The sequence below is a fragment of the Aythya fuligula genome, chromosome 4 (assembly GCF_009819795.1).
Source record: "Aythya fuligula isolate bAytFul2 chromosome 4, bAytFul2.pri, whole genome shotgun sequence".
NCBI lineage: Eukaryota > Metazoa > Chordata > Aves > Anseriformes > Anatidae > Aythya > Aythya fuligula.
Window position 1 is genome coordinate 49,324,956 of NC_045562.1, and position 10,704 is coordinate 49,335,659.

Consider the following 10,704-nt stretch of genomic DNA (forward strand, 5'->3'; position numbering starts at 1 on the left):
GCCTTGGGTGGCCTGAAGCAGGTGATGTGGAGAAAGCCCTATGTGTCTGCTGCTCTTGGATGTGCTGCTGGACGCCTGGAGGGAGGATGGCTGCTGTGGTGAAGCTTCAATAGCATCTATACATCTGGTCTTTGCCTTTCCCACTCTGTCATCTCAGCAGAGTAGAGAGGGAGAAGAGAAGGATGGATGGGCTCCAGTGGTGCTTAAGATGTTAAGATCACTGTTAATTGGGGAGGAGTGTGTAAAAGAGCAGTCAGTATCTGCTGAGCAGTGCAGATACACGGAGTAATCCAAAATCTGCAGAGAGATGCAAGGAGTGCTGCAGATCCAGCTGCATCATAAACACCAGTCTAGTTTCCAAGATGGCTTGTAAACATCTTGTATGCAGTTCCTATGGAATGAAACTTTGATTAGTGAGAGATTAGCAAAACAGAGCGATCCAAAGGCTGCGCAGCCCCTGGCTTTGACATGTGCTTCCCATGTCTCAGCTGTCTTTGCAAGGCAGTCTCAACCAGTATTGAGTACTGTTTTTCACGATGTTTTTTCACCTGATAACACATTTCTTCCCATTTAGCCTATTGCTAATCTCCTCAAAAGAGTGAATAAAATTCTTCCCCTCCTTGAACGGGGATTGAGTTGTGACACAGTGATGGACAAGTTAATCCACACCCTAAATGCATTAATATACCCTGAAAGATCAACGCAGGGTTAACAAGCTGGTGGAGAACTATGCAGCAAGACTTTTGGGGAGCTTTCTGGGCAGAATTGAGGCTTGACAGTGGTGACATGGGATCTGGTGTTGCTTTGCTTTGGCTTAACCCTGGTGACAGGTCACTCTCTGAGGCAGATTCCTAAAGAATTTCAGGCTTTTACTGCATCGTGCCCTTTGTCCAAATGTGCTGTGTTAGAGGTGAAAGGACTTCAGGGGACAGCCAGGAGGAGGAAGGAAAAGAAGAAAAGAAACAGTTGTGGAAGTCTCTCATGTAGAAAAGTTTATGAGTTTGCTGGATTTACCTGGATTTCTGCACTACAGCTGTGAACGTGTGCCACCTGTTTGGGATTATTCTCTTTTCAAAAAGCCAGGCATTTGTCTAACTTGAGCCAGCGTTTAACAGAGCTTTTTTGTGGCGTTCAGGCAATCAGCTTCAGACATCAGGGCAAGGGGGGAGCATTGGCCTCACAAGTCTGTTCCATTCAGACAAAGCACTGACATTTATACTAATTATTGGCTCTGGGAGAAATGGAGAGACGTGTGGGTGCAAAAATAAAGAACTGAGCAAAGTAACAGAAAAACTGGCAGGATGCAATGGTTACTTCAGCAGTTCTTTGGAGTTGAAGCAAATGACATTTAAATGTGGAGTAGGAGACACGTTTCCATCCAGAGAACTGTTCTGCATCTGAATATGAATGACAAATTTATTTCTCATGAAGAAGCACAAAAGAAAATAGCACTTTCTATGCACCATTTGTTTGCAGGTGTTGCTGAATAGCCTCCCTAACCTACTGAGAAGTATCCTACCCTAAAAGGAAAAGCTTACCTTTTCCTTCCCTTTAATCAAGAGAGTGAAAAAGGGGAAAGAACATGGTGTTTTACCCTCCCAACATGCACAAGCATGTATGCATGTGGCTGAGGCATGCAGACAGATAAATCTGTGCAGATTCACCATCAGATGTCAGCTGCAGCCTCCCCTCTGCTTATGGGAGCTGCCCATCGCAGGGCAGGGGGTCAGGCCATAATTTCCTGGGTCCTCTACCTTGGCTGTCAGCCGGAGAGGTATCCCTTCACATAAAGCATCAAGGGCAGGCACACTGTACTGAAGGAGAAGGTCTGCAAAGGAAACCCACTGTCCTGAAGAGACCTGCCTCGAGAAGAGACAAAAATTGGGACCTCAAGAAGAAATTGCTTGTATCTGACCATGGCTATTGTTGACGTTTGGCTTATGGAACACAAAAAAAAAAAAAAGGGTAATGTGTCCCCTCGTGTTTTTCAGAATTAAACTGCATTATAACAAGAAGAGCACATACCGTGCTCCACTCTGATGTGTGCACAAAATAAGCAAGACAGCGTCAGCCTTTGGCACCCACAAATTACAGAGACAGCTTTTCAGCCATTGTAAGGAGAAGAGATAATCAGTGTCAGTTTGCTGCAGGTTGTGTGGGAGGTTAAGGGAAGGGGAGAAGTGAGGGGGAGTCTATCATCAGTACAGATGGGATCTGTAGTAATCTAACTCCAGATTCCTTTCATCATTTGAAGTGAAAAGATGAAAGAAAGAAAAACAAGAAGTTGAAATGTGGTACTACCAAATTCTAAACTGCGCTTGTGTTCCAATTCTTTCTTTCAAATCCCCTGCTATGTTACGCTGTATAGACTACACATTTGGGCTGTATGATGAAGAGCAGAAAGATTTGATAACTACTACAGGAGTCAGGCACGCACACAGTCAAGGTTGGTGATGCCTGTGCTTCCTCTCCTTGGATTTGCACTGAAGAAGCAAATTCATTTTCAAGTGAGCTGGTAAGATAAACCTGCTCCCATGTCCCTGCATGGATAACTAGCCATTAGTCCTGATCCTGCAAATGCCACTGAATTGGGGCTAAGAGCTGTGTCCTTTGACCCTGAGTTAATTCCAAGAGTGTATGTGCTCCCTCCTTGCTTGATAGCTCTGCCCTGCAGAGAAGCCTTCACGCTAGGCACCTGCATATTGGATTTCACTCAGGAGAAATAGCCAGGGCGTGCCCCTACCAACGTGTGTTGTAGTGAGAGACAGTTTCACTCATCAGACCCATCTCAGATTAGTAACTCGACCAAACAAAAGCAATAGCATCCCAACAGCATCCAGGGTCGAGCATTGGTTTAGGAGAGTGTGTGTCCTGTCCACAGGGACGTTTCTGAACACAGTCTGTAGCTCCCCCAGTAGCCACAGCAGGCCAGCAGCACTTCTGGAGTGCTTGCTTTACCTTAAACAGAGGAAACAGCTGCCACTCAAAGGTGCCTGTTGGCAAAACCCTGCGCTACAGGAGAGGGAACTGCTGGCTGATCATCTGGTGCCTCACAGCAAACACAATGGCAGTCACAACAAATCGCTGGGCAGGCTGCGGGTAGGAATGACTCAAAGCACACATTCATTAGGAGTACAATGCCACCACTCATTACGCTCCGTAAGTGATTTAACTGTGGTTATTAGCAGGCGGCTTCGCTGGGCAAGCTGCATTGCCCTGTCAGTAAACACCAGGGACGCACAGCGGGCCTAGCGCTGTGTAACGCCAGCAGCTCACGTCTCATTAGTGCTGCCATCAGTCCCCTTAACTCTGACTTCTTGTTTCTTTTCACCCTTCTTTCAGGTACTTGTGCTCTCCACGGCACTCCTGACACCACTCGATGCTGTCGAGCTGTTGTTCACCACAGACCATCCCCAGCCTGACACCGATATCTGACGAGGGAGGATTTGTGGAGAAGATGAGCAACTGCCTTGGCTGGAAGCATCGAATCCCTGGTCTGTCACTGTTCTCGGTAGCCTCCCAAAAAACCAACATGGTCCCTGCTGCAGTACCTGGCTGCAAGGGAACCTGTGCAGCTCCCATGGGGCTCTTAAAAATAGTCCATTAGTCCAGTGAGTAACTCCCCGCTCCTTAAGGATCACACAGGAGAGTGCTGTCGTCCCCCACCACTCTGCCCAGGCGAGGATGATTGCTTGTAATAATTCCCTGGAGAAAGAGCAGCTGAGGACCAGGTGGGGCTGAAATGTGTGCTCCCTCAGCAGTACTTTTCCCTACAAGTAATCCTGATGGTTTCGTGGGGGTTGCTTCTGGTGGCAAGTGCTGCTGATGGAGAAAAAGGCCAGTAAATCCACCTCTCAGTCGTGCTGCCTTGCAAAAAATGTGTGCCTTACACAGCATGAACAGCCCCTGCTCTTATTTCGTCGAGAGAGAGGCCATGGAGCTCAGCCCCAGTTTAGCCAGCAGAGCAGCTCCCAGTCGGGTGATGCTCTCCCACCCAAACTGGTGGAAACAGAGCAAGAGAGCAGCAGAACGGAGGGCTGAGTTACGCAGCTGCTTCCCTCACATGTTCCCATTTCCTGCTCTAGTTTACCCACCCACAGTCCCAGGAGAAAAGACTGGTTCTGGAGGCACACCGCTCTGTAGTTTAACACAGGAGGACATATGGGCTGTGACGGGTTGATGTTAACCCTGGAAGAATCTTCCTCTCACATTCAGTTAAAAGGAAAAGAAAATTGTGTTCCCATTTTCAGGAGGCCACAGTGACAGATTCTTGAGCTGGATTTCTGAACAGCATGATTAGAGAACAGCTTTTATTTTTCATTTGTGATCATAAAAGAGCTGCTATCAAATTCAGTTATGTAATTTTTCTTCATAAAAATTTGGTATAAACTGGGATAAGATAGCAGCAGCCAGTAGAGATGGTGATTGTGTACAGCACAAGGACTTCCAAATTGCGACACAAAATGGTGGAGCTACGAAGCCACATCCTCTTGGGTCATCTGCGGGAGGCTGAGGCTACGGCTTGCACTAAGAATGGGAATGTGAAATCCTATGTGGAGTTCGCTCTAACGTCGCATTCTTTCTGATGCCAAAAGAGTAGATTAAATAGGAAGTAGCTTTTTAACCTTTGCTCAGTAGCTAGCTTAAGTTCTCTAAAATGTTTATAGTGATCTTCAGAAAAGGCTGCATTTTGATTTAAATTCACTTTTGAGTGACTAGAAGGAAACAAAGGACCAATTATAAAGCATGGACAATGGTGCCTCTATGAAGGAGATTTATAAGAAAGGCTATAGAATGGAACTTTGTGCTATAAAAAATTAGAAACATTGTGCGATTGCAATGTTAAAAGCTCAAGACGTATTTTGAGCAGAGCAATTCAAAAGCAAACAGCCTGTCTTTGTTTCTTTTCTCTTTCCCTCTATACCATTTAATCTTAGAAGACAGATGTTTTGTAAATTATGTAATCAATAAAGCAATGCTCTTACAGTGCATAAGCTCATTCCTCATCTCTTTCCCTCCTAGGACACAAGGCTGTGCATGCCAGGACTGCATATTCATGCAACTCCTTTTTTTTCTGCACTATTTGCTTGCCCCCAAGAACCAAAACCTTCTGCCTTTGGAGGTGTCCTGAAGGGGCTTCCATGCTCTGGCGAGTTCGGGCACTCTCACCTCTGAGCTGCTGCTGCTTTCCTGAGATAACAGAGGCTGGCAGTTGTGGTCTTCTCTCCCTCACTTGTCTTTCACAAGATGCTTTCAGGTCTCTGACATGGCCGTCTGAGGAAATGCTCTGTCAGGTAATGGGGGGCTGAATTAAAGCAGACTCTGGTACTCTTTTGCACATCCTATGGGGCAAGCAGCTCCTCTGGCTGAGGCAGTGAATGGTTTTTCCTTTAGAGGGACCTTCTCAGCCAGTGGAGCCACAGCTGTGGTGATAGATGCAGGGACCCAGCCACCATCTCATACTCAGTAGCTGAGAGCTGAAAGCAGGTCACAAAAAGCCTGTTCCTCTTCTAGAGCAGGTCTTTTCAGTAGCCCCGGTGTGATAATTAGCTCCTTATTTGTAGAAAACAGCAGTGGTAGCTACACACAGCACACGCTGGGGAACAGGCCAAGGTGCTGAGTGGCCTCCTACCAGCCACGTGTGAGCAGGAGCAGCACAGAAGAGCCTTTGCTTGGGCAGGTGCAGGCCCATAGCAAGGAGTGCCTGAGCCCTCTGCATGTGACACTGAGCTGTATTCATCAGGTTTGGGGCAGAGAAAACACAAGGCCACCCTTGGCAGACGGGTCTCCTACAGGAATAAGCAAAACAGTATTTGTTTATAAGCTCAGACTGGCTGGGCAAGCTGTTGTGTTCACAATTCCAGTCTTAGGTTACTTGAGGGCGGTAGCTCATGTCCAAAACGCTCACCACCAGCAGGACCTGGCCAGTGTTTTCTTACATCAATTATTACAGCTGCGTGCTAACCATGGGGGAGCCAGCATGGCAGCCACACCAGTCACAGCACAAGCCTCCTCCTCCAAGAGGGCTCACAGTAAAACCACTGTTTTTTAATATATGTTTAATATATAAACATATATTAAAATAAAAAAAGTTGAAAGCTTGTAGTAATTTGATTAAATTCTTCATTGTCTTACTAACCTCTATACAATGCTGTTGTTGTATGTTTTTTTTTTGTTTGTTTTTTTTTAAAAAAAAAAAAAATGGGAGTCCCTTAAAACACTGTTTAGCCAGGTGCTGGCCTACCTTGCATCATTTTCTCACCAGAGGTTTTTCTCACAAGGGGCTATGAAGGATCCAATTTTAATTTGAAAAGTCTCTACCTTTTTTCCAGTTCCTCTCCGAAAATAATTTCGTAACAGGAAGTCGTAAAACAGCCCGGAGAGCTTCCCCCCCTGCAGGTTATGCTAATAAAGCAACAGTGTAGGCAGCAAAGGCCTTCTTACAGTTTCTGCAACGTATGCTAACTACCCTGAGAAAACAATTACCACATCTCAACACTTCACTGACTACTACTAATTGTTTCTCACACACAGGAAGAATGCACAAGAAAACATGCAATTCAAAAATTTAATGTTGAAACAGGCAGTAAGAATGAGAAGTCCACTCCTTAGGAGGAGCAACTGTACACAAAATAAATAAGTTACAGTTTAAACAAAAGCACAACTGGCTTTTTAAAGTGCATGTGTGTAAGGCCTTTAGCCTGTGAACTCCATTGGCTCAACGTAAGGAAAAAAAGTCAGCCACGTGTTTAAGGATGAACAGGGACTGGCTCAGCTCTGAATACACTACCAGCTTCATCGCCTCAGGCCGGCCGTGTTTCACATGGAGCCAAATCACAGCCAGGTTCTTTCTCTCTCTGGTGTATGCGAGGCAGAGAGAGAGAAGTGTCTGACACTGGCAGCTATAGTGGACTATCACTCCAACTCCAGGCTCTTTCCTCAAAAGCTCTGTGTTGGATCATTTAGTCTGGGCAGTATTTTTCTGGACAGTAAAAAACCCACAAGTTACTGTTACTCAGTATGTTTACACCCTGTGCACAATAGTTTTGCATACAAAGTCTGGTCAAGTTGTCAGCAATAACATAACCAGTAAAAAATAGAAAGGACCATTGTTTACAGTCTTGCTACCTAGTCATGTCCACTTATTTTACACTTATTTTTACAGAACAGTTTTATGCTTGCTTGTTTTGAAATACAAGGGAAATAAACAGATCTACTGTGCAATAAAATTAAACAGGTACATCATGCTGTCCTTCATCCAAGTGAAAACACAGTAAGACTCAAGTGGTTACTTCTGAACAGTGAACTGCAGTTCAGGGTGCTGCCCTGCTCAAGTACAAGTTGAGAGTTACAGCTAAAAGGTTGTCTCTGCACAAACATTAAGCCAGATCTGTCCCACTGGAGAAAAGGCAAGCTGAAAGCTTATTTCATATGCCGAGTTCCATTTCCAAATGAAAATATTTGTTCTACAAGTCACATCCTAGAACTGTTGGAAGAGGGTTTATTGGATTTTTTTTTTGGTCATTACTCTTTTCCCATCTGCCACTGTTCATTTCAGCAACTCCTTGCTTCTACAGGCATGCAGAATGCCACCTGATCCATCCTTCTCTCACAGTGCCTTGGACTGGCCTAGACATGCCAGTGTTAAACACCGCAGGTCTCAATCTCAGGAGCAGCGCTTGGCTCTGCCGTCACACAGAAGTGACAGTCCTCACTTTGGCAGACAGAGCTTGCTTAAACCTTCTCTTCAGATCCTGCATGTTGGGCGATTTTGGCCGTGGAATGAGAGAGGTTCTCCTTCTCTCGGGGGTGCTGGTGGTTTGCTGCTTGCTGACTTCTCTGCAGAGGACATGGAAGGCATTGAAGACATCGTTGTAGTTTTCACTGACAGATACTTCGTAGAAAGTACAGCCCAGCATGTTGGCCAGCTGAAGTCCATGCTGAGGCTCCACCTCTTTAACATGCAGGAGATCAGCTTTGTTTGCTACAATGACAACGGGGACGGTGTTCCCTGGATGCAGCTGTCGAACGTGATGGTAAAGGTGACTGAGGAGTTCATAGCTCTTATAATCTGTGATGGAGAAGACGATCACCAGGGCGTCTGCCCAGCGAATGCATCGGTTCAACTGCTCGTTACAATCCAGACTGTGCTCGTGGATCTGAAAAACGAGTGGTCTCAAATTAGAGAGTTGAACTAACAAAAGACTGAAGGAACCTGTCTTTAAGAGTCTGTAAAGCTAAACAGCATTTTACAGTTTCAGACACACATATCTGCATTTCACATTTTAAGTACAAACTTAATCAGAGCGTGGCAAATAAATACATATGTTGATTCAGCTGCAAAAAGCTGGAATTTAACACTGGAGTTTGCTACACTCCAATGGAAAATTGACCTGAGTAGTTCTGCATGCAGAGAAAGACTTTGTAGTTCCACAGAATGGGAAATTAACTGGCTAGACAGTAAGTCTGGGGAAGCGAAGATATGAGCTGGAAGCATTTAGACCTGGAGCACTGCCCAGTTCAGAAAGGCAAGAATCCAGCATTACTCAGGTCTATACATTCAAAACTTCAACTTGTAACATCCTAATGAGCACGGCCCCAGTACAACTGACTTGACTTTCTATCATACAAATTTATGAATAGTAATCATGACTTTTTCTTCTACATATGTACCATAATTTTTCCATCTAGCACTCCTAATATACAGGAACAAGACACTTAAGTAATTCAGCCATCCCAAAGTAATGGGCCTCCGATGTACAAATGATTCACCGAAACAGTGAGCTGTTTTTTTGCTACCAGTGACTACAGGCACCAACACATCTGGCTTGGCCAGTTAAAAGCCAAGTTGCCATCTCTGCCTCCCACACTGACAGGGACAGCAAAGTGTTTTCCAGGAAGACCAGAAGATGATGCTGCACGCAGAGGGATGCGTGCCCACAGACAGAGCTGCTCTGGTGACCCGTGTGGCTGTGCCTAACTCACCTGGACTCCTGGGGTGTCCTGCACTTGGATCGCCAACATCTCCCCATCTATCTGGATGTGCCTGCTGTAGAGGTTACCTGGCGAGAACACCAACAGGTTCACAAAGACAGTCACAAACACCACAGGCAAGTGTTGCTTTTACTGCCCGTTAGTCACACAGGGAGGGATGGAGCCTATTTACCAACTGAGGGACCAACGTTAAGCCTTATTTTCCCCCCCTCCGTTGTAATTCTGTTACTAGGAGCCTGGGGTTTATGGTTATTTATGGTATTTCTGGCAGCCTGGGCTCTAACCCATCCTCATTTTGAAGCCTGCCATGTAGCACGGTGCAACCTGCAGCTCGGTCACCCCTCGGGGGCTGCCGTAACTCCCTACAGGTGAAGGCTGACGGAAAGCTGCGTGCTCAGCACCGCTGCCCTTCCGAGAGGGTTACTTACAACTCCCAGATCTGGGGGGTTTCTTGGGCGTGTGTCCCCCCAGGTGACACCCCCGCCCCGCCACAAGCCCCTCCAGCAGCACCGCACCCACCTGCGTTCCTCTCGTAGTCCCCGATGAAGCGCCGCGTCAGGAACCGCACCACGAGCGCTGCGGGCAGGCACACACAGGCGTTAGCCGCGCTCCCCTTCCTCCCTCCCTCCCTTCCCTCCTCCTCCTCCTCGTTCCCCCCTCACCTGTCTTGCCCACGCCGCTGCCCCCCACCACGGCGATCTTGACGAGGCGAGGCCGGGCGGCGGGGCCGTCCCCGCCGGGCGCGGCGCACTCGGCGATGCTGCACATGCCCTGCGTCAGGCGCATGGCGCTCCCCGCACCGCACCGCTCAGCACAGCCCCGCGCCCGGCCGCCGCCGCCGGCTCCGCTTTTCCCGGCCCACGCCGGCTCCTCCCCGGCCCGGCCCCGGCCCCTCGCCGCCGGCGGCCACTCACAGGGAACCGCCGGCCCCTCCAGAGCCGGCCCCCTTCGTCTGGCAACGCCCCTCGCGGTGAGGGAGGCTCCGAGGGTGCTATAAGCCTCGCCGCCCGCCCAGGCTGGCATAAAATGGCGGCGCCGCAGCCTCCGTTCGTTTTTCTCCCTGTCAGGGCGTGTAGAGCCCGCTGCCCCACGCCTCTGGTCATCCCTGAGGAGCTTCCCCAGCCTCCCACCCCTGCCCCGGGCAGAGGATGTGAAAGCTCAGCCCAGCAGGAGCTGACGGCACCAGCTGGGGAGGCTGCTGAGAGATGAGACATAGGAGATGACTCCTCTCCAAGGAGAGGGCTTCAGCTGGGCCAGCTGAGTTCAGCTGTAAGGCACAGAAGTAGTGGGGGAAAAAAAGCAATTAGAGCACGATGTGACAGTGGTTAAAGAAACAACAGAAGATGATAGTGAAGAAGGAAAAATATAAGTGAGAGGTGAGTGGGAAACAGGACAGTGCTAGCCTGGAAGCAGGGAGTGGTTGACCACCTGAGGTACTTACTGGCCTTAGAGAGGGTCCAGAGCAACAAAGTGGAGGAGTTAAACCTGCCCACGTGTGAGGCAAAGCCTGCCCGGGGGGAGGACAAAATCACAGTCTATACTGATAAAAGATGGACCCCACAGTTAAAGGTCACCAGATAACAGCGCTAATTTTGCAAAAAGAAGGAACATACCCAACATGCTTGGCTGGAAACCACAGCAGGGAAAGTGTTAAAAGACTCAGGGTGTAACTGGGACTCTATGGGAGGCATTGGCCAAAGACACTCACCA

General features: G+C 47.9%; 2 protein-coding genes across 2 annotated transcripts in view; one reads left to right on the forward strand and one right to left on the reverse strand.

The window, feature by feature from the left end:
- The window catches only part of SCFD2 (sec1 family domain containing 2), a 189,370-nt gene extending 184,379 nt beyond the window's left edge, over positions 1-4,991 (forward strand). The window contains exon 9 of the mRNA XM_032186590.1: positions 3,343-4,991. Within this exon, the coding sequence (XP_032042481.1) occupies positions 3,343-3,435 (93 nt within the window). The 3' untranslated portion in view covers positions 3,436-4,991. The remainder of the gene's footprint in view (positions 1-3,342) is intronic.
- Positions 4,992-6,554: 1,563 nt separating this feature from the next.
- On the reverse strand, positions 6,555-9,825 carry RASL11B (RAS like family 11 member B). The gene is made up of 4 exons (XM_032187204.1): positions 9,657-9,825; positions 9,514-9,570; positions 8,986-9,062; positions 6,555-8,159 (listed from the first exon to the last, which is right to left on the reverse strand). The coding sequence occupies exons 1-4, from the start codon at positions 9,778-9,780 to the stop codon at positions 7,692-7,694; spliced, it is 726 nt and encodes a 241-aa protein (XP_032043095.1). The 5' UTR covers positions 9,781-9,825; the 3' UTR covers positions 6,555-7,691.
- Between the last annotated feature and the right edge of the window lie 879 nt (positions 9,826-10,704).

What these genes read in the sequence shown, in the direction of transcription:
- RASL11B (XM_032187204.1), bottom strand. Translation starts at nt 9,780, where the DNA reads ATGCGCCTGACGCAGGGCATGTGCAGCATCGCCGAGTGCGCCGCGCCC. An exon ending in GGACTACGAGAGGAACGCAG is followed by an intron (nt 9,063 to 9,513) that starts GTGGGTGCGGTG and finishes TGTTCTCGCCAG; the next exon opens with GTAACCTCTACAGCAGGCAC. An exon ending in AGGACACCCCAGGAGTCCAG is followed by an intron (nt 8,160 to 8,985) that starts GTGAGTTAGGCA and finishes CTCGTTTTTCAG; the next exon opens with ATCCACGAGCACAGTCTGGA.